General features: G+C 40.6%; 1 protein-coding gene across 4 annotated transcripts in view; it reads left to right on the top strand.

Moving 5' to 3' along the window:
• Window positions 1-24,342, top strand: part of PLEKHM3 (pleckstrin homology domain containing M3) — a 223,424-nt gene that overhangs the window by 147,410 nt on the left and 51,672 nt on the right. The window contains exon 7 of one of the 4 annotated variants that reach the window (XM_070771000.1): window positions 2,437-2,494. The exons of 2 other annotated variants lie outside the window; for them this stretch is intronic. In XM_070771000.1, the coding sequence (XP_070627101.1) occupies window positions 2,437-2,448 (12 nt within the window). In that variant the 3' untranslated portion in view covers window positions 2,449-2,494. Of the gene's footprint in view, window positions 1-2,436; window positions 24,255-24,342 lie in introns of those variants that run through there. One more of the 4 variants, XM_070770995.1, reaches the window with a different exon arrangement.

The following is a 24,342-nucleotide window of genomic DNA, read 5'->3' as shown; positions in this document are numbered from 1 at the left end:
GAGACATACTTTGCCAACAAAGGTCCATCTAGTCAAGGCTATGGTTTTTCCAGTAGTCATGTATGGATGTGAGAGTTGGACTGTGAAGAAAGCTGAGCGCTGAAGAATTGATGCTTTTGAACTGTGGTGTTGGAGAAGACTCTTGAGAGTCCCTTGGACTGCAAGGAGATCCAACCAGTCCATTCCAAAGGAGATCAGTCCTGGATGTTCTTTGGAAGGAATGATGCTAAAGCTGAAAATCCAATACTTTGGCCACCTCATGTGAAGAGTTGACTCATTGGAAAAGACTCTGATGCTGGGAGGGATTGAGGGCAAGAGGAGAAGTGGATGACAGATGAGGAGGTGGCTGGATGGCATCACCAACTTGATGGACATGAGTTTGGGTGAATTCCGGGAGTTGGTAATGGATGGGGAGGCCTGGCGTGCTGCAATTCATGGGGTCGCAAAGAGTTGGACACAACTGAGCAACTGAACTGAACTGATAGAGGCCATTTATAAGTAGGGTGTAGGGTTCACTGAAAGCTAGAGCCACTGCCAGTAGTTTAGGTTAATTGAGCTCCAGTCCTGGGCATTCTTTGATTATATACCCAGACCAGATGCAAAATTAGTAAACAAAGGGGAAGGGAATTCACTGCTTTGCACCTGAGCTTGGTGGTGGTGGTGGTTTAGTCACTAAGTTGTGTCCAGTTCTTGTGACCCCATGGACTGTAGCCTGCCAGACTCCTCTGTCCATGCGATTTTCCAAGCAAGAATTCTGGAGTGGGTTGCCATTTCCTTCTCCAGGGATCTTCCCCACCCAGGATCGAACCCATGTCTCCTGCATTGCAGGCAGATTCTTTACTGACTGAGGTACCAGGGAAGCCCTGCATCTGAGCTTATTCAGCTCTCTTTGGTTTCTTAAAGAACTCAAGCTAAGCTTCTAAAAGAAGTGCTAGGGAAAAGGTACAAAGGAAAATTAAAAGATGTGACCTAATTCCACTTCCAAAATTTGGAACATTCTATTACTTCTAGACTTAAAAGTAGAGTGAAGGAATTTTTCAAAAAAATATCCTTGATGGTAGGGAATGAAGAGAAGAAAGGGAAGATAGCATTTTTTAGGAAGAGTAGTTAATGTTTGATGCTGAATTCACTAGAAAAGTTGGGGGACCTGCCTGGAAGAGCATGGACATTGAGGATGACAACCTGGTCTCATCCGAAGAGAAGCCTTGCGAGGAAAGGGCTGTAGAGAAAAGGGAGGCAAGTTACAAATGGAGGATCATGACAGCAAAAAGGAAAAGCTGAGATGTTCAACTTGAGACCTTAGAGGAAGAAACAGCCAAAGTTGAGTGGAGGAGACGGGGAGAAAAAGATGCTACCAAGAACTATCTTGTAGCAATGGCAGAAACTGATCTACAGTGAACAAACTGGGGAAGATATTTTTAAAATCCAGCTCCTTTGAAGGAGACCTCCATCAAGTAGACCCATTAGAAGATCTAGAGATTAACTATAAATTTTCAATTTGACCTTATCTTGTAGTTTAATAAACTAAATATATACTTGTCCACTATCTCTTGCCCTAACCTTGACCAAGATCTACTAAATTAATACCCTCTCTTTCTACTTGACGGCCCTGGCAGTGCTGCTGTTCTCACTGTGCTAAATATAGTCCCAGGGACAAAAGGGATGAGACACATGAAAGGCAACAGCTTAGGATATGTTAATATATGTCTTTCTTGTTCAAGACCAACTAATCCATCTTAGGAGCCCCCTAGAACTCCTGCTTTTTGATGTTAGCTCATTTATTTGATGACTTGGTAATGAGTAAGTCCTTCTGAACTGTGTTTCGTAATATAAATTAAATCATAACATGTGAGGGTTAAATCCCCCCACTCTGAGGGTTCAATCCTACATTAATTCTACTGTTTACTCTAAATAGAGATGACATTAATTTCATACTTAGAAGCCTAGTATATTTTGATGGTCTTGTTTACCTAAGTAGTGACTTGCAGTTAAGATTCTGAAAGCCTTTCTCTATGGTGTAATCTTTTTGTGTCAAATGCATTGTGTTCTATGCCTTAGAGGCAAAAATATATCATTCAGACTTGCTCTTGACCTAGAAAATGGGCCATGGAAGGAAACAAACCAAAGGAACAATGAGTTGCCTTAGATACATGTGTACCAAGTTATTCACTTTAATGCAAATTAGCAAAGGAATTGTCATTCTTATTCTCTAGCTATATGTTTTCTCCAGAAACATGTTACTGTATCACTAGAGGCCTGATATAGTCTAACAGATGCCTAGACGTTTTGGTATTCTCCAAGTGTAGGAGAATAAGAATAACTGTTAACATTTTTGAGCTCTTAATACCTGTCACTTACCATTCAAAGAACTTTACCTGTAGATACTAGTTTGACCCTCACAATGAAGTGGGTATTATTCTTATCCCCATTTCATAGATGAAGACCTAAGCAGAGAAGGCAAATGGCTTGCTGAAGGTTACTAGCTGGTACATGGGTAAGTCTCCAAATTTGAACCGAGTTAGCCATTGCTCTTAATTACTATATAAGGATACCTCTGATGCTATGGAACGTCTACCAAAATGATATTTACCCTCTGAGCCACCAGGGAAGCCCCATTAGTTGGTATAAGATATGCTTTTAGGCAGTACGTGGTCATGGCATTAAATGACATTTCCTTGAGGTTGTATCAAGCAAAGTCTCATTCCAGTCCTGGGGGGACTTGAACCCCTAATACCTGTATATCTCCCTTTCAGAGTTATCGGGAAGTTCAGGGCCTTTCAGCAGTTAAGTTATCATGATTTTATAAGGGATTCTGGCCATCCATTTATGGTATTCATATAAGACTGTCATTTTAAAATGTATTTACTTAAGCAAACAGTGACTCAATTGAAATTAATTAACAAAAGTGGAGATAGGAATCAAGACCATCCCCAAGAAAAAGAAATGCAAAAAAGCAAAATGGCTGTCTGAGGAGGCCTTACAAATAGCTGTGAAAAGAAGAGAAGCCAAAAGTAAAGGAGAAAAGGAAAGATATACCCATTTGAATGCAGAGTACCAAAGAATAGCAAGGAGAGAGAAGAAGGCCTTCCTCAGTGATCAATGCAAAGAAATAGAGGAAAACAACAGAATGGGAAAGACTAGAGATTTCTTCAAGAAAATTAGAGATACCAAGGGAACATTTCATGCAAAGATGGGTTCGATAAAGGACAGAAATGGTATGGACCTAACAGAAGCAGAAGATATTAAGAAAAGGTGGCAAGAATACACAGAAGAACTGTACAAAAAAGATCTTCATGACCCAGATAATCACGATGGTGTGATCACTCACACTCACCTAGAGCCAGACATCCTGGAATGTGAAATCAAGTGGGCCTTAGGAAGCATCACTACAAACAAAGTTAGTGGAGGTGACGGGATTCCAGTTGAGCTATTTCAAATCCTAAAAGATGATGCTGTGAAAGTGCTGCACTCAATATGCCAGCAAATTTGGAAAACTCAGCAGTGGCCACAGGACTGGAAAAGGTCAGTTTTCATTCTAGTCCCAAAGAAAGGCAATGCCAAAGCATGCTCAAACTACTGCACAATTGCACTCATCTCACATGCTAGTAAAGTAATGCTCAAAATTCTTGAAGCCAGGCTTCAGCAATACGTGAACCGTGAACTTTCAGATGTTCAAGCTGGTTTTAGAAAAGGCAGAGGAACCAGAGATCAAATTGCCAACATCCACTGGACCATGGAAAAAGCAAGAGAGTTCTAGAAAAACATCTATTTCTGCTTTATTGACTATGCCAAAGCCTTTGACTGTGTGAATCACAATAAACTGTGGAAAATTCTGAAAGAGATGGGAATACCAGACCACCTGACCTGCCTCTTGAGTAACCTATATGCAGATCAAGAAGCAACAGTTAGAACTGGACATGGAACAACAGACTGGTTCCAAATAGAAAAAGGAGTACGTCAAGGCTGTATATTGTCACCCTGCTTATTTAACTTACATGCAAAATACATCATGAGAAACACTGGGCTGGAAGAAGCACAGGCTAGAATTGAGATTGCCAGGAGAAATATCAATAACCTCAGATATGCAGATGACACCACCTTTACGGCAGAAAGTAAAGAAGAAAGTAAAGGGCCTCTTGATGAAAGTGAAAGAGGAGAGTAAAAAAGTTGGCTTAAAGCTCAGCATTCAGAAAACAAAGATCATGGCATCCGGGCCCATCACTTCATGGGATATAGATGGGGAAACAGTGGAAACAGTGTCAGACTTTATTTTTGGGGGCTCCAAAATCACTGCAGATGGTGATTACAGCCATGAAATTAAAAGATACTTACTCCTTGGAAGGAAAGTTATGACCAATAGACAGCATATTAAAAAGCAGAGACATTACTTTGTCAACAGAGGTCCGTCTAGTCAAGGCTATGGTTTTTCCAGTGGTCATGTATGGATGTGAGAGTTGGACTATAAAGAAAGCTGAATGCCGAAGAACTGATGCTTTTGAACTGTGGTGTTGGAGAAGACTCTTGAGAGTCCCTTGAACTACAAGGAGACCCAACCAGTCCTTCCTAAAGGAGATCAGTCCTGGGTGTTCATTGGAAGGACTGATGTTGAAGCTGAAACTCCAATACTTTGGCCACCTGCTGCGAAGAGCTGACTCATTCTAAAAGACCCTGATGCTGGGAAAGATTGAGGGCAGAAGGAGAAGGGATGACAGAGGATGAGATGGTTGGATGGCATCACCGACTCAATGGACATGGATTTGGGTAGACTCCAGGAGTTGGTGATGGACAGGGAGGCCTGGCGTGCTGCGGTTCATGGGGTCGCAAAGAGTTGGACACAACTGAGCGACTAAACTGAACTGAACTGAACACAAGTGGAAATGCTGCTTTGAAAACATCTGTGAAGGTATTTTCACATGATTGAAGTTTGGAAACTTTCCCAATTCTTCTATTTTGAAATTCACTTTAAAGCAATAGTTTTGGCAAATAGTGAGATCCTTATTCTCTTATCACACAAAAATGTCAATTTTCTTCTGTGCGTTGAAAACTCATCTGGGACAGAGTTCTCACCAGGTCATGAGGAAAGGAGAAAAATATAATGTGGTGAATTTGTCCTCTCTTGTGAAATGTGGCGATAGTGCTGCTCTTCATGTCCTTATAGGCAAAATTAAAAACAGGGCACTTTTTAAAAAGTTGTTTAGTCTCTCAGTCGTGTCCAACTCTTTGGCAACCCCATAAGACTGTTGTCTGCCAGGCTCCCCTGTCCATGGGATTTCCCAGGCAAGAATACTGGAGTGGGTTGCCATTTTCTTCTTCAGGGTATCTTCCCAACTCAGGGGTCGAACATGTGTCTCCTGCATTGCAGGTGAATTCTTTACCGCTGAGCCACCAGGGAAGCCCCTTTAAAAATTGTACTGATCCAGAAAACATGAAACCTGGGTGCTCTTGCTCAGTCACTGTCATAGTATGATTCCTTTCAGTCGCCCAAGTAGCTTTGAGTACTTCAGACAGGGTGATGTGGAGTCATGCCAATTCTTTCTAAAGTGCATTCAAAAAAAAATAATAATAAAGTGCATTCAAGCATTTTCTTCAGGGAAATGATTCAATAGCTCCTTTTATGGAATTCTGTTACATCTTTTCTCTAGGTTTATAGTTTTCCTGCCAGGACTGCAGTGCTACTTATTAATAAAATTTTTTTGAAAGATGAGATATCTGAAATAACTGTTGTAAGCAACCAATCTATTAGAATACTTATACTTGCTAACATGTTTATTTCATTTTCACTTCCAAACTGGCAAGTTCAGAGCATGGTTGAGAAATACTTAAGAAGTTAGTGTTTGTTTCGCTTTGTTTTTCTTTAATGTTGCTGCTGCTGTTTCTGGCACTCAGGAGAAAGAGAAGCTAAAAAATTGGACAGATTTAAGAAAATTTTAAAAGGTTGTTTGTTTGGTTTTTTTTTTCTGTTTCTTCATTGTTTTAATCAACACATTAGTACTTTACATGAGATTTCAAAGTTGGTCTAGAAAGAGGAGCTACATTTGGAGATACAGAAAGATTTGTAAAAGGGAAAAGAGGAGGCCCAAATGACCAAAGTCAAGGAGACTAGAGTTGCAAGTGTTGACTATAGGGCCAAAATACAAACAAGAAGCAAAGTTGAAGGACTCCAGCAAGATTTAAAGTGGTTTTTCAGGTTATGTACGAGTTAGCCAGGGAAGATCTGGCAAGTTCAAGACTAGCATTGGTCAGCAAACCCAAAGCAACAGGATCACTGCCATTGACATCGTGCTGAGAATATAAACTAGGCTCAGACCAAGACATTCCCAAGCACCTGGATCACTCTGTAGACTAGTGAATATTACTGGATTACATGGAGCTTTTATTTTTTACTAACTCTAAGATGTCTGAGTAGTCTTCTCCTTAACTTGGCTTTCCTTTGTGCCTTAAAGGATCTTTTCAGGGAAACATGTAGGTTCTCATCCTCATCTACCCTTTGGCCTCAGTTTTAGCCACGGGTGGCCATGGCTTGTTTCCAGTCAACTCGAAGCCACATGTCTGTGTGGAATCTTTTACTATCTAGTGCACAGGGAGCTGGAACAGGCCTATCACATTGATGTCATCTTTGTTCCCTTGTGAGTAGCGATGACTCAGAATACCTGCAGGAGACAGGGCCAGAATGAAATATGGGGATATTCGGGCAGGCTCATCATTTGGATATTCATCGGAAGGACTGATGCTGAAGCTGCAGCTCCAATACTTTGGTCACCTGATGTGAAGAACTGACTCATTGGAAAAGACCCTGATGCTAGGAAAGATTGAAGGCAGGAGCAAAAGGGAATGAGAGAGGATGAGATTGGATGGCATCACCAACTCGATAGACATGAGTTTGAGCAAGCTCCAGGAGTTGGTGATGGACAGGGAAGCCTGGCACGCTGCAGTCCATGGGGTCACAAAGAGTTGGACACGACTGAGCAACTGAACTGAACTCAGCCATTTGGAATCTTACTCAGTGATACTTTTTAAGATATTTTCAGTAGGTACTTAAATAGTATTTAATATGTTTAATAGATAGGGGAAGAGAAACTGATTTTCTCCTAATAAAAATACATATATACCTCTTTCTGTTGAAATGGGAATTTATTATATGCTCTGACAGTAATATTACCATTTTATCTTGTTGAATGGGATTTCTAGTGTTTGCATAACTCTGAACTGGATAGTGTTAATCAGTCAGACTCTCTAAGAGTATAAGCAACCTACATGGATATAGTTACAGAGTCTTGTTCAAAAATATAATAGTTTTATTTTTATGACTTTCATGTCAGCAAAATGTTTCTAGCTTTTCTTTATACCAGATCTTGTCATCTGAGACTAGAGATGGTTTTAGATCTTCCTTTTCAATCTAGAGTTTTAAATTTCTTTTTCTTGCCTAATTACTGGCTAGAACCTCTAGTACAACGTTGAATAGATATGGTAAGTCTTTTCTTGAGAAAAGAGGGGAAAACATTTAGTTTTTTGCTATTCAGAATGAACTGACTCTTTCATAGTTAGGTATGTTACTCAATATGATACAAGCTTCTTTTCCTACTTGTTGAGTATTTTTATCGTGGAGAGATACTAGATTTTGTCAAATGATTTTTCTGCATCTATTGAGATCCTTATGTGGTTTTTGTCCTTTATTCTGTTAATGTGGTGATTTAATGTAATCAAACTCTTATACTGTTTGATTTTCAGATGTTAAACCAACCTTGCATTCCTGGGATAAATCCCAATTGTTCATAATGTATAACTCTTTTTATATGTTGCTGGATTCAATTTGCTGGTGTTTTATTGAGGATATTTTCATCTTTTTTCTACTTTTTTGTAGTTCTTACTTTCTAGGTTTTTTTGTTTGCAGTTTTTATGGAATCTGTTGAGTTTAGCCTTTACTTAGTAAAATTAATCTCTGGACGTCCCTGGCAGTCCAGTGGTTAACACTCCATGCTTCTAATGCAGGGAACGCAGGTTCCGTCCCTGGTCAGAAAACTTAAGATCTCATGTGCCTCATGGCATGGCCAAAAGTAATAATAATAAATATAAAACTGAACTCTTCTACCCATGTTAGTTGGTTGCTACTTCAGATAACTGTCAGCTGCTTCATTCCAAGGCTGTTTCCCTGACTTATAGTGGCTTTGTACACCTTACACATGCTTACTACCAAAAATGTTCAGTATTCTATATGAAGAAGTTGTTTTAGAACTTCATTGCTATCTTCTTATTCTCAAGTGGGACTATGTGAACTCAAGTTCACATTTGCTAGTAATTTGAGGAGTGAGTATGAAAACCCAACCTCACTGGCACCTTATTTCCAGTTTATTTGGTGAGAATGTAGTACAGTTTACCAGTTCATGCCCTAGGACTGGCTGGGTCACACCTTCATCCAGGCTCCAATGGCGGGGGTTTTTAAGAACCTCATCATCAGATTCTGGCAATAGAATTCATTGTTCCTGATAGTCAGAATAGATATAAGGCCACAGAAGAGAGCTCTCTGGGATTCTTTCCATTTTGTGTTGTGCCAGCCTTGTTTTGGAAAGCATAGTCACAAAACAATATTCACATCTTATCTTCCATTTTCAGTTATTTTCTTTGGGAGAAAGGAGACAGATTTCTATTTGAACACATGCTACCAAAGCCTTGCCAATTGGTGGTAAAGTCAAGCGGGTGGAGCCTCCCAAGTTTTGAGTGTGTCTCCACGTGATTGAGCTTGTAGAGCAGGTATAGCAGGTTACTGAGACAGAGACTTGGAGCTGCCTTTTAATCTGAAGTAACTGCATCAGTGGAAAATGATTTTTGGTATTTGATTAGAGCTGTTGGATTAGCCAACTCTTCTTGTGATAGCTCAGGCCTTTTATAACTGTTTTCAGAGAGAGAGAGAAAAGAAAACGAGAGAACAACTCTGACTATGGTCTATAGCCAGGCTTCTGTCACTAAGCAATAAAGAAAAAGCTCAAGTCGCCCTTGCATAAGTGGGAATTTGTGGTTTCTAAAGCTGCCCATTCCCCAAACAACTAAAATATGTTATTGGTGTTTGGCACTGTTTCCTATGTTTTGCTCTCCTTAAATTTCTCTTTAAAAGACTTGGAGTTTAAAGGCAGAACCACTGAAAAATGCAATTTAATCATAGAACTGTGAAAGGCCAGCCCACAGTTAACCCCAGGATGCCCTGGTTTGTTTTGTTAAGCCAGAACTTTGAACCAGGCTTATTCACAGGGGGTGCTGAAAAGGCAGGAGGGAAGGAAAAGAAGGAGGCGAAGGAAAGAAAACGAGTAGCCAGGCTGGCCCTGGAATGGCTCTGCAGTGCACCAAGGCCTTTACTCCATCTCTAGGCTGAGTGACTCCATGATTTACACTGGAATGAGTAGAAGAAAGGGAAGGAAATGGAAGGAGAACCCAGAGCCGGGGGAAGAATGGCAGAACTGTCTCCCACACTGTGGGCTGTCGGAACAGAACAGAACACAAAACTTCCAGGGGCTCTTGGCCTCGATTCGCTATTTTGAAAGCTGTGGGTTTTTTCTGCATTATAAAAGTGTACTCATTGCAGAGAATTTGGGAAGATACTGAAGAGAAAAGAACCGCCCAAGCAGCATGGCAGAGAGGTTCAGATCCCAGGCCTTGAAAACCTGACTCTGGGTCCCACTACTCAGTGTTTGTATAGAAACAGGGGTGGTGAGATCCCTAGGATGATGATGTGGGAATTAAAGGAGCTCACAGACCCCGCCAGGGCTGGCTACTGGAGCTGTAAACCCCCTACCAAGGTTAACTTTGAGGTACATATCTGGCAAGCTCTGTTCTATGCATGTGTGGGGGTAAAGCATGGCCATTCATCAGAGCATATAAACTTTTATCTTGCTTTTAACTCACAAATACCAGTACCTCTGAAGATTGTTAACTCCTATGTTAAAATCTCCATTGCTATAGCTAGTTTAACCTCCTTTTTATTGGACATTGTGGGGTTTCCAATTTTGTATTATTACAAATAACACGATATACATCCTTGTGCCAAAATCATTTTGTTTCTGACTATTTAAGATAAATTCAAATGAGGAACTACTAAAGTAGAGGGTCTGAACTTTTGAAAAGGTCTAGATACAACTGGTGGCTCAGATGGTAAAGCGTCTGCCTACAATGCGGGAGACCCGGGTTCGATCCCTGAGTTGGGAAGATCTCCTGGAGAAGGAAACGGCAACCCACTCCAGGTACTCTTGCCTGGAGAATCCCACGGACGGAGGAGCCTGGTAGGCTACAGTCCATGGGGTCGCAAAGAGTCGGACATGACTGAGCAACTTCACTTATACCCACACCAGGGCTTCCGTGGTGCCTCAGACAGTAAAGAATCCGCCTGCAATGCAGGAGACCTGGGTTCAATCCCTGGGTTGGGAAGATCCCCTGGAGCAAGACATGACAACCCACTCCAGTATTCTTGCCTGGAGAATCTTCGTGGACAGAGGAGCCTGGCCACCTACAGTCCATGGGGTTGCAAAGAGTTGGACACGACTGAGCGACTAAGCGCAGCACAGCACATACCGACACCAACAGTGTAAGCAAATTCTAACACTGGAGCATTAGCCATCGTCGTTTTAAAACTGCAAATACTTGGTAATATTAGAAGCAGAAAAAAATTCTCCTTGTTTGACTTTGCATATCTACTTTTTATTTGTGAGGCTAAACATTTTATATGTTTCTTGCTAATACTATTTTTTTTCATGAGTTGTTTGACCATATCTTTTGACCATTTGGGGATAAGCTGTGTTTTCAGTTTATGTGAGTTCCTTCGATATTAGGCTATCAATACTTTGTGTGGTATTTTCCGTAGTTTGGTTGTTTGCCCTTGAATTTTATATATGATGTTTTTTTGCTCAGTAGTTTAACTCTTATATGTCCAGATCTGTCTGTTTTTCCCCTTGATTCTTTTCCATTGGTTTAAAGGCTGAAAAGCCTTTCACCATGCTCAGGTCAGATAATCATCATTTGCATGTTGCATGTTCTTGTCTTTTTAAAGATAACTTTATATATTTAATAATGTAATGTTGGGATTTGTTATACTTCTTGATATAAAGTGAGGATATAGTTTGATTTTCCTCCAAATGGTTAAGCAGTGATTTCAGCTCTATTTTTAAAGTAATCCATCCTTCCTGTGCTTTTTATTCCATATTTATCATAATTACATATGTGTTCTAGGATCTGTTTCTGAGCAGTCACTTCTATTTCCTCAATACCCATTCTGATGCCGGCACCAATTATTTGAATTGTATGATATATTTTGATGTCTGGTAGCATAAATACTCTTGCCTGGGAAATCCCATGGGCGGAGGAGCCTGGTAGGCTGTAGTCCATTGGGATCGCTAAGAGTCGGACATGACTGGGTGACTTCACTTTCACTTTTCACTTTCATGCATTGGAGAAGGAAATGGCAACCTACTCCAGTGTTCTTGCCTGGAGAATCCCAGGGATAGGGGAGCATGGTGGGCTGCCGTCTATGGGGTCGCACAGAGTCGGACACGACTGAAGTGACTTAGCAGCAGCAGTATAAATACAATCTCATATTCTCATTTTTCAAATTGTCTTATTTGTACTTGCCTTTTTATTTTTCTAGATCAACTTTGGAATTACCTTGTCCACCCAATATACTTTGTAATTTAATAATTGTGCTCATTCTGAATTGGATTTCTGTATTCTTAACAATGAGATTTTTTAGCTTGGAATTTAAAACAGGTATTAGTTTGTATATACATGTACCCATTCTCCCCCAAACCCCCCTCCCATCCATGGATACATGTGTATGTATGGTTCAGTCCCTTCACTGTTCTCCTGAAACTACCGCAACATTGTTAATCAGCTATACCCCTGTACAAAATAAAAAGTTTGAAGTTTAAAAAATAAGAAAAAATTAAAAAATAAAGTATTAGTTTAAATTTATGGAAGAATAATGTGCTAAAGAATCAAGTGACTTATTTTATAATCTTAACTACAGATGTGATTGAATGATGACAACCAAATGCTGCCACAGTTTGTCAGGAGGTCATTGCAGAGCCAGTCACTCCCCGTCAAGTTGTGAGACTTTCACAGATTGCACATTAATATTCACTTTTTAGGTACAAAAGGAACTGAACATGTATCAAATGTTCAAATGCTTTGGTATTTTTCATTCTACATAATCAACAATAATGTTAGCTATTCCGATGATAAAACGCTTTTCAAGATCAATTCAAAAATTGCCCACTCCGGCCTTTCCAGTGGCCCACAGAATTCATCCTCCCATTGTCCTCAGGTTTGAGGAGCTGGCTAGCTCATCTCTTAGGAATTATCCATGTCCCAGGAGCGCATGAATCACACAGCCCAAGAGGTTCTGCTGAAGAACACATGGTGTTTAACTGGCAGCAGCTTCTCCATTTGCCCTCTGTGTTCACGCCATCAGATTATAACCCCGTCTGGCCTAAGACTTGCCAGTTTGTCTGGACAGCAGTGTTGTTCCAGGGCCTGCATTGGGAAAATTCCATAAATATTCAGTTTCAGCTTTTTTAATGAAGAGGTTGAATGCACTTGGAAAGGCCTAGAATAGAAATGGAGCATGGGCCATTCTTCTTTAACGAGTCGTCTCTTTGTACCTGTGGAAAGCAACAGAGCAAGACAGGTACATGGTGGCTAGAGTCAAAAATGCCTTAGAAACCAGGTGACACTTGAGCCAGTTATGGGAATGTGTGGCTTGAAGGGAATGGCAGCAGAGTAGGACGGATCACACAGAGCAGTCAGACAGCCTGAGTTCAGACTCCAACTTTGATGGGCTCTCTGACCATGAAATGGGGCTTCCCAGGTGGCTCAGACAGTAAAGTATATGCCCGCAGCTCAAGAGACCTTGAACCATGAACTACCTGATGTTCAAGCTGGTTTTAGAAAAGGCAGAGGAACCAGAGATCAAATTGCCAACATCTGCTGGATCATGGAAAAAGCAAGAGAGTTCCAGAAAAACCTATTTCTGCTTTATTGACTATGCCAAAGCCTTGGACTGTATGGATCACAATAAACTGTGGAAAATTCTTTAAGACATGGGAATACCAGAACACCTGATCTGCCTCTTGAGAAATTTGTATGCAGGTCAGGAAGCAACAGTTAGAACTGGACATGGAACAACAGACTGGTTCCAAATAGGGAAAGGAGTACGTCAAGGCTGTATATTGTGACCCTGCTTATTTAACTTATATGCAGAGTACATCATGAGAAACGCTGGACTGGAAGAAACACAAGCTGGAATCAAGATTGCTGGGAGAAATATCAATAACCTCAGATATGCAGATGACACCGTCCTTATGGCAGAAAGTGAAGAGGAACTCAAAAGCCTCTTGATGAAGGTGAAAGTGGAGAGTGAAAAAGTTGGCTTAAAGCTCAACATTCAGAAAACGAAGATCATGGCATCTGGTCCCATCACTTCATGGGAAATAGATGGGGAAACAGTGGAAACAGTGTCAGACTTTATTTTTCTGGACTCCAAAATCACTACAGATGGTGACTGCAGCCATGAAATTAAAAGATGCTTACTCCTTGGAAGGAAAGTTATGACCAACCTAGATAGCATATTCAAAAGCAGAGACATTACTTTGCCAACAAAGGTTCGTCTAGTCAAGGCTATGGTTTTCCCTGTGGTCATGTATGGATGTGAGAGTTGGACTGTGAAGAGGGCTGAGCGCCAAAGAATTGATGCTTTTGAACTGTGGTGTTGGAGAAGACTCTTGAGAGTCCCTTGGACTGCAAGGAGATCCAACCAGTCCATTCAGAAGGAGATCAGCCCTGGGATTTCTTTGGAAGGAATGATGCTACAGCTCCAGTACTTTGGCCACCTCATGCAAAGAGTTGATTCATTGGAAAAGACTCTGATGCTGGGAGGGATTGGGGGCAGGAGGAGAAGGGGACGACAGAGGATGAGATGGCTGGATGGCATCACTGACTCGATGGACGTGAGTGAACTCCGGGAGTTGGTGATGGACAGGCAGGCCTGGCGTGCTGCGATTCATGGGGTCACAAAGAGTTGGACACGACTGAGCGACTGATCTGATCTGATCTGATCAAGAGACCTTGGTTTGATCCCTAGGTCGGGAAGATTCCTTGGAGAAGGGAATGGCAACCCACTCCAGTATTCTTGCCTGGAGAATTCCATGGATGGAGAAGCCTGGCAGGCTACAGTCCATGAGATCACTGAGTTGGACATGACTGAGCGACTAACGTTTCATTTTCACTGACCGTGAAACAAGTCCCGTAATCTTCCTGTGTCTCAGTTTATATCTAAAATGAGTGTGATACTATTTCAGACAGTTGCAGTAAGAATTGGAAATAGATACAGAAGCACCCAGAACTCACACATGCTGAGAGCAATGATGATAGCTATTAAGATCAAAATTTTTTCAGGGAATGATGAGTAGGCAGGCATCTGAGAGCAGGAGATGGATGCAAGGTAGATAAAAACCAGAAGCAAGTGTGGAAACACGGGCTGCACCCAGCTGGTGGGAATCCCTTGTAGGGCCTGATGAGGAGTTGAGATCTCATCCCATAGGGGCTGAAGAGGCTTTGGGAGTTCTCATTAAGAGAATGCCAGCTCTAGGACAGCACTAACACCTCATGGTTAGCACTTGGGCTCAGAGTCCAGCTCCCTGCTCTACACATCCAAGCTGGGTGACCTTGGGCAAATGACTCAAGCATTCTAAGCCTCAGTTCTATTTCCTATAAATTATTAACAATAAAAATACTGACCTTCTAGGACTTTTTTTTAACTTTTTATTTTTTATTGGGACATAGCTCTGCTAGTTTCAAGTGAACAGTGGATGGACTCAGCCATATATACACATGTATGCATTTTCCCTCAAAATCCCCTCCCATCCAGGCTGCTGCATAACACTGAGCAGAGTTCCATCTGCTGTACAATAATGACCTTTTAGGGCTCTTGCGAATAATATTCACTGCATGCCTGCCAATGTTCCAAGTGCTTGACTTGTATTATCTTAAAGGAAATCATTAATTTAAAAGCTTAGAGCCATGACTGGCACATATTAACAGTTAATCACTGCTGTGGGGGTGGCACAAAAGCTGATGTCATTATTTTTATTGTTTGGTCAAATCTGTGTTTTAGTAAAATCCTTCTGATGATGGCACAGAGAATGGGTTGGAGTGGTTGGGGCTGGAGGCCAAGAAAACAGGTAGTTTCACACATAAGTTTAAAAGATTATTGCACTGTGTACTTCAGATCCATGCACCTTATCTATGTTATCAGATCAGATCAGATCAGTTGCTCAGTAGTGTCCGACTCTTTTCGACCCCATGAATCACAGCACGCCAGGCCTCCCTGTCCATCACCAACTCCCGGAGTTCACTCAGACTCACGTCCATCGAGTCAGTGATGCCATCCAGCCATGTCATCCTCTGTCATCCCCTTCTCCTCTTGCCCCCAATCCCTCCCAGCATCAGAGTCTTTTCCAGTGAGTCAACTCTTCACATGAGGTGGCCAAAGTACTGGAGTTTCAGCTTTAGCATCATTCCTTCCTCAGTTTAATAGATTAGATAACCAATGAAACCTCTTCTCAGTACAACAGAGCTGTCGGCTGTCACCCTATTTATTTAACCTATACACTGAACACATCATGAGACATGCTGGGCTGGATGAGTTACAAGCCATAATCAAGATAGGTGGGAGAAACATCAACAACCTCAGATATGAGAATGATACCACTCTAATAGCAGAAAGCAAAGAGGAACTCAAGAGCCTCTTGGTAAGTGCGAAGGAGGAGAATGATAGAGCCGGCTTAAAAGTAAATACTAAAAAAACTAAGATCATAGCATCCGGCATTACTTCATGCCAGATGGAAGGAGAAAAGGAGGGAGTAGTGACATTTCCTCTTTGGGGGCTCTTAAGATCACTGCAGATAGTAACTGCACTCATGAAATCACAAAACGATTGCTTCTCAGCAGTAAAGCTATGACAAACCTAGACAGTGTTTGAAAAGCAGAGACTAAATTACTTTGCCAGCAAACGTCTGTATAGTCAAGGCTATGGTCTTCCCAGTGGTCATGTACAGTTGTGAGAGCCGAACTGTGAAGACAGAGTGCCAAAGAATTGATGCCTTCAAACTGTGGTGCTGGAGAAGACTCCCGAGAGTTCCTTGGATAGCATGCAGATCACACCAGTCAATCCTAAAGGAAATCAACCCTGAATATTCATTGGAAAGACTGATGTTGAAGCTGATGCTCCAGTATTTTGTTCACCTGATGCTAATGGTGATTCATTGAAAAAGACCCTGATGCTGGGAAAGATATTGAGGGCAGAAGAAGAGGGTGTCAGAGGATGGGATGGCTGGATGACATCACCAATGCAATGGACATGAACTTGGGCAAACTTTGAGGGACAGAGAGGCTGGGCATGCTGCAGTCTGTGGAGCTGCAAAAAGTCCCACACTACTGGGCAACTGAAGAACAACAAGTGAAATACTTATTTTAATGAACCATGTTTCTGAAGGACAGGAAGCCCAAGGAAAACAAACCTCTAGAACTCATACAATTTTCTGAATTGTGGATAGTTTCTCTTTGCTGGAGCTGCCTGTAGCAGTAGCGAATGAATGTAGAGGAGAGTCTGTGTCTTCTTCCAGCCCAGGAATGTGAAGATGCTGAAACCAAGAAAGGCAGGCCATCTGGGTGTTGTGAAGAAGGGTATTAGATGCTGGATCACCGTCTGCCTGCCCTTCAGTTCAGTCGCTCAATCATGTCCGACACTTTGCAACCCCATGAATCGCAGCCCGCCAGGCCTCCCTGTCCATCACCAGCTCCCGGAGTTCACTCAGACTCCCGTCCATCAAGTCAGTGATGCCATCCAGCCATCTCATCCTCTGTCGTCCCCTTCTCCTCCTGCCCCCAATCCCTCCCAGCATCAGGGTCTTTTCCAATGAGTCAACTCTTCACGTGAGGTGGCCAAAGTACTGGAGTTTCAGCTTTAGCATCAGTCCTCCCAATGAACACCCAGGACTGATCCCCCTTAGAATGGACTGGTTGGATCTCCTTGCAGTCCAAGGGACTCTCAAGAGTCTTCTCCAACACCACAGTTCAAAGGCATCAGTTCTTCAGTGCTCAGCTTTCTTCACAGTCCAACTCTCACATCCATACATGACCACTGGAAAAACCATAGCCTTGACTAGACGAACCTTTGTTGGCAAAGTAATGTCTCTGCTTTTGAATATGCTATCTAGGTTGCTCATAACTTTCCTTCCAAGGAGTAAGTGTCTTTTAATTTCATGGCTGCAGTCACCATCTACAGTGATTTTGGAGCTCAAAAAAATAAAGTCAGCCACTGTTTTCACTGTTTCCCCATCTATTTCTCATGAAGTGATGGGACCAGATGCCATGATGTTAGTTTTCTTAACGTTGAGCTTTAAGCCAACTTTTTCACTCTCCTCTTTCACTTTCATCAAGAGGCTTTTTAGTTCTTATTCACTTTCTGCCATGAGGGTGGTGTCATCTGCATATCTGAGGTTGTTGATATTTCTCCTGGCAACCTTGATTCCAGCTTGTGCTTCTTCCAGCCCAGCATTTCTCATGATGTACTCTGCATAGAAGTTAAATAAGCAGGGTGACAATATACAGCCTTGATGTACTCCTTTTCCTATTTGGAACCAGTCTGTTGTTCCATGTCCAGTTCTAACTGTTGCTTCCTGACCTGCATACAGGTTTCTCAAGAGGTAGGTCAGGTGGTTTGGTATTCCCATCTCTTTCAGAATTTTCCTCAGTTTATTGTGATCCACACAGTCAAAGGCTTTGGCATCGTCAATAAAGCAGAAATAGATGTTTTTCTGGAACTCTCTTCCTTTTTCAATGATCCAGCAGATGTTGGCAATTTGACCTCTGGTTCCTCTGCCTTTTCTAAAACAAACTTGAACATCTGGAAGTTTATGGTTCACGTATTGCTGAAGCCTGGCTTGGAGAATTTTGAGCGTTACTTTACTAGCGTGTGAGATGAGTGCAATTGTGTGGTAGTTTGAGCACTCTTTGGCATTGCCTTTCTTTGGGATTGGAATGAAAACTGACCTTTTCCAGTCCTGTGGCCACTGCTGAGTTTTCCAAATGTGCTGGCATATTGAGTGCAGCACTTTCACAGCATCATCTTTCAGGATTTGGAATAGCTCAACTGGAATTCCATCACCTCCACTAGCTTTGTTTGTAGTGATGCTTTCTAAGGCCCACTTGACTTCACATTCCAGATGTCTGGCTCTAGGTCAGTGATCACACCATCGTGATTATCTGGGTCATGAAAATCTTTTTTGTACAGTTCTTCTGTGTATTCTTGCCACCTTTTCTTAATATCTTCTGCTTCTGTTAGGTCCATACCATTTCTGTCCTTTATCGAGCCCATCTTTGCATGAAATGTTCCCTTGGTATCTCTGATTTTCTTGAAGAGATCTCTAGTCTTTCCCATTCTGTTGTTTTCCTCTATTTCTTTGCATTGATCGCTGAGGAAGGCTTTCTTATCTCTTCTTGCTATTCTCTGTAACTCTGCATTCAGATGTTTATATCTTTCCTTTTCTCCTTTGCTTTTGGCTTCTCTTCTTTTCACAGCTATTTGTAAGGCCTCCCCAGACAGCCATTTTGCTTTTTTGCATTTCTTTTCCATGGGGATGGTCTTGATCCCTGTCTCCTGTACAATGTCATGAACCTCAGTCCATAGTTCATCAGGCACTCTATCTATCGGATGTAGTCCCTTAAATCTATTTCTCACTTTCACTCTATAATCATATTGATTTAGGTCATACCTGAATGGTCTAGTGGTTTTCCCTAACTTTCTTCAATTTAAGTCTGAATTTGGCAATAAGGAGTTCATGATCTGAGCCACAGTCAGCTCCTGGTCTTGTTTTTGCTGACTGTATAGAGCTTTTCCGTCTTTGGGTGTAATGAACATAATCAGTCTGATTTCGGTGTTGACTATCTGGTGATGTCCAAGAGTGTTCTCTTGTGTTGTTGGAAGAGGGTGTTTGCTATGACCAGTGTATTCTCATGGCAAAACTCTATTAGCCTTTGCCCTGCTTCATTCTGTACTCCAAGGCCAAATTTGCCTGTTACTCCAGGTGTTTCTTGACTTCCTACTTTTGCATTCCAGTCCCCTATAATGAAAAGGACGTCTTTTTGGGGTGTTAGGTCTAAAAGGTCTTGTAGGTCTTCATAGAACTGTTCAACTTCAGCTTCTTCAGCATTACTGGTTGGGGCATAGGCTTGGATTACCGTGATATTGAATGGTTTGCCTTGGAAATGAACAGAGATCATTCTGTCATTTTGAGATTGCATCCAAGTCCTGCCTGCCCTTGGCCCTCTGTAAAGTCTGCTCTTTTACAGGGCTTCCTACCTTAGGGCACTTTTCCATTTCGGTCTTACTGAGCCTCTAAATGTGTCACAGGTGGGAATACTATTCAGAGTGCTTTTCTCTTTGAAGCTCATCTTATCTTTGAATGTCCTCCTGTTGTAAAACCACCATTCTCATTTCTTTCTTAAGGCCACGTCTAAAGCAGGTTAGTCAGCACATTGACCCTTCTCGGACTGACACCAGATGAAGTGGTAAGAGTGTTCAAACGGGCAACACACTTCACCCGCAGGTGCACTGGGAGACGTGGAATGATTGTGACCTCAGAATAGCTGGGGAATGGATTCTTAAAACCTGATACCAATTCTGTTTCTCCTGTTGATTGCAAAAACACAATCTAAAACTGTAGGAATTGCAAGACCAACCAGGTGATCCAGATCAAGTAATGTGCCTCCAGGGATGAAGCGTTGAGGGGGTGAGTCAATTCTGATAGAGCAGGAGACCCAGCAGAGCTAGAGAAGGGCATTTAAAACATTTAAACGCCATTCGTAGAAAATGCAATATTCATCCTAACCAACTGCTTACTTACTAACTCCCAGTTAAGTATTTAAAAAGATAAGATTAAATGTCTAGAATTCAGTGATAATTATGTAAACAAAAACCAACCTTAAATTGCCTAGAATTAGATACGGCTATTGACACTATGCATATCTTATAAATCATTCTAATTGAGCAGGGCAGTGTTACCTTCCCAAACCTAAAAACCCATAAGTCAAGAGAACATTCTGATTAGACGGACAGGTCTCCTTGGATACAAGCATTGAATCTGATCTGGCCATGACAGGTTCACTGATAGGCAGTTTTCAAGAACTTTTGTGAAAATAAACATGTTATGGGGATAAGTGAAAACACAGGTCATATAAAACCAAAAAAATGAAGGTTCTTTACATTTTTGTAATGTTTATAATATGCAAATTAATGTATACATATTTCTAAAGCCAGGCTTTATGGCACTGTCATTGTTTTCTCTTTCAACAATATAAGCATTTACTATAAGAAGCGGCCACACGTATTCATATAAACATTAAAAAATACAGAATTATATACATATATATTTTTTGAAGGTATGAAAAGGTTTATTACTTACATATAATTTGAGGTCTCTGGGATGAGCAGAGCAGTCTCAGGCTGGTCCAGAATGGCTGCAGAGAGCAGGTAAAGCACACCGGCTTGGGGCTTTTATTGTGGTTGAGAGTGGGCCAGGTGAGGACTGCCATCAGAAGGCAGGAGAGTGGGTGGTTTGAATCTCCGGTAGGTGTTTGGGCTTCCTTATCAGCTTACCCAGGTGTGGGGTACAAGAAGCAGGTGCGAGGCTTAAAAGCTATTTGCAGTCAAATATCAGCAGAGTTTAACTCTTTATCACAAACATCATTCACACAGTCACCAAACGTGCTCTTCCAATGTCACCACTCAATTTTTTCTTAAAAATTTTTCTTCCGTCTCCACTCTTACTGTTATTCTTTTAGTTTTAAGAATTTATCTTTGTGTGAGTATCTGTGATAGGTTTTTTTAAAAAATTGAGGTTTAAATGACATATAACATGATAGCTTCAGGTGTGCAATGGAGTATTCACTATTTGTATATATTGCAAAATGATCGTCACCACAGTAGGTTACAGAATTTCTTTTCTTCTACTTTCCTAGCAACTTTCAAATATGCAATATGGTGTCATTAACTGTAGTCATGATGCTGTAAATTATATCCACATGATTTACATATTTTATAAATGGAAGTTTGTACCTTTTAACTCCCTTCACCTATTTCACTTACTCCCCACCCACTGCCTCTGGAAACCACCAATTTGTTTTATGTAACTATAAGCTAGCTTGTTTTGTTTTAGATTCCAGATATGAGGAGATCATACTGTATTTGCCTTTCTCTGTCTGACTTATTTCATTTAACATAATGCCCTCAGGGTTCATCCATGTCATCACAAATAGCAAGGTTTCACTCTTTTTTATGGCTGAATACACACACACACACACACACACACAGTATTCACACAAACATGTACACACACACATGCATGCCTCACATCTCTATCCATTCATCCATCAATGGACATTTAGGTCACTTCCATATCTTGTGCTGTGTGCTAAATCGTTTCAATCATGTCCAGCTTTTTGACACCCTATGGACTATAGCCTTGCACGCTCCTCTGTCCATGGGATTCTCCAGGCAAGAATACTGGAGTGGGTTGCCATGACCTCCTCAATATCTTGGCTATTGTAAATAATGCTGCAGTGAACATAGCAGTACATCTGTCTTTTGTTTTGGTTTCTTTGGATAAATACTCAGAATTGTCATTACTGTATCATATGGTAGTTCTGTTTTTTAATTTTTTGAGGGTCTTCCATACCGTAACATTTTGTATAATGGCTGCACCAATTTACATTCTCACCGACAATGCACAAAGATTCCCTTTTCTCCACATTTATACCAACTCTTGTCTTTTTTTATGATAGCCATTCTAACAGGTGTGAGGTGGTATCTCATTGTGTTTTTTTTTTTTTTAAAGAAAATATTTTTAATCTTACAATATAGTATCTTGAAAAGTACAGTAGTAAAGTATAACAACTGACCTACTGGGGCTGGCATCGAGTGAATAGGCAAGAAGAGTTACTGACTGAAGGAAGGAAAGGAAGTGGGAAATGGTGGAGCTGAAGGATGGTGCTGAAGGGGACTTATTATAGTATTTCCAAGGTCCACTCATGTTGTGGACTGTATCAGTTAAGTCATTCCTTTTTGTGACTGAATAATATTGCATTGAATGGATATATATTACATTTTCTTTATCCATTCATCAGCTGATGGACCTTTTTACTTCTTGGCTGTTACAAATAATGCTGCTATAAACACTCATGTACAAGTCTCTGTGGACCTGTGTTCTTGATGCTCCTATCATTAAGTATATACAAAGGAATGGATATGGTACCTCTTTGTTTTAAACTATTTCAGGAAATGCTGGGCTGTTTTCCAAAGCAGCTACACCATTTCATATTCCCACCTGCAGTGCACTGAGTGTTCCCTTTCACTTGCTCCAGGAGGACTGAGGGGCTGCTGGGGGAGAGGAAGCCATTTGGGCACCAGGAGGAGTTTGGGTGCCTTTGGGTGCTGGGAGCAAGTGCCTGCTCAACTGGGAGAGGAAGGGACCACTGAAGGGACCAGAGGATTCATTATGATTTTGATTCACATTTCTCCGATGATTAGTGATGTTGATCACCTTTTCATGTAACTATTTATCTGTATGTCTTCTTTGGGAAAATGTCTATTCAGATCCTCTGCCCATTTTTAAATCAGATTTTTTTTTTTTTTGCTATTGAATTGTATGTGTTCTTTATATATTTTGGATATTAACATTATCAGATATGTAATTATTTTCTCCCATTTGATTTTGTCTTTTCCTTTTGTCGATGGTTTTCTTTGCTTCTTAGTTTGATATAGTTTCCCTTGTTTATTTTTGCTTTTGCTGCCTTTGCTTTTTGGTGTTGATTAAAAAAAATCATCTCTAAGACTGATGTCAAGGAGCTTACTGTCCATGTTTTCTACTAGGAGTTTTATGATTTTAGATCTTTCATTCAAGTTCTTAATACATTTGGAGTTAATTTTGTAAGTGGTATAAGATAGTGTTCCAGTTTCATTCTTTTGCATTTTGCTGTTCCATTTCCCCAGCACCATTTACTGAGGAGGCTCCCCCTTCCCCAGTGTATATTCCTGGCTCCTTTTTCATAAATTAATTGAATATATATCATGGGTTTATTTCTGTTCCATTGATCAATGTGTCTGTTTTTATACCAGTACCATACTGTTTTGGTTAATATAGCTCTGTATTATATTTTGAAATTAGAGTGTGATGCTTCCATCTTTGTCAAGATTATTTGGCTATTCAGGGTCTTTTGTGGCTCCATACAAATATTTGGATTATTTGTTCTGTTTCTGTAGAAGATGCCGTTGGAATTTTGATAGGGTTTGATAGGGTCTGAATCTGTATATTGTTTGGGATAGTATGGATGTTTTAACAATAGTGATTCTTCCAATCCATGAGCGTGAAATATCTGTCCATTTACTTGTATCTTAAATTCCTTTCATTAAGGTCTTATAGTTTTCAGTGTATAGGTCTTTCACCTCCTTGGTATTTTATTCTTTTTGATGTAATTGTAAATGGGATTATTATTGTATTGATTTCTCTGATAATTGCAGAATTCTATTTTTAACATCTGCCTTTCTCTTCTTCACATCACACTCTGCAGAGGTAGCTTTTGTTTTATAGTCGGTCTGTCTTCTTCCAGACATTCCTGTATACACATGTGAATATTTTTATTTCTTTGCAAATGGGATCAAACTATCCTACCTTTCTGCATTTTGCCTTTTCCAACTAAGAGTATACTGTGGACATTGGGCACATGTGCCCATTCAGTATGCATAAAGCTTTACCTCACTCTTTTATTAGATACATGATATAGAGTTACCTTGATATTTTAACCTGTGGTGTTTTTCTCTGTTAGAATCAGTACTGCAGTGCACACACTCATACATGTTCTTGTACAGTTGTGTGAATGGGTCTGTAGGGTAAGTTCATTAACATGAGACTACCAGGTCAGAAGGTATGCATACTTTGCAGTTTGATATATATTGCCACTTGATTTTTGAAAAGGAGAGAAACCAATTTTTTTTTCCATTCAGTGTCTTAAGAATGATTGTTTTCTTATATCCACATTAACTTTCTGTGTTAACAATATTTTTAATCCTAACCATCCTGATAAATAAAAAATAACTTCACAGTATGATTTTGATTTGTATTTTTTTCGTTGTAAGTAAAGTTGAGTATCTTTTTTATATTATATTGGCCATATGTACTTTTTGTTAATTGCCTTTTTATTTCATTAACCTATAATTAAATTATATTAAGGAAATTGGTATTCTTTTTATCT

This window comes from Bos indicus, chromosome 2 (assembly GCF_029378745.1).
Source record: "Bos indicus isolate NIAB-ARS_2022 breed Sahiwal x Tharparkar chromosome 2, NIAB-ARS_B.indTharparkar_mat_pri_1.0, whole genome shotgun sequence".
NCBI lineage: Eukaryota > Metazoa > Chordata > Mammalia > Artiodactyla > Bovidae > Bos > Bos indicus.
The sequence above is the reverse complement of the archived record's forward strand: the minus strand, read 5'-3'. Positions and strand labels throughout refer to the sequence as shown.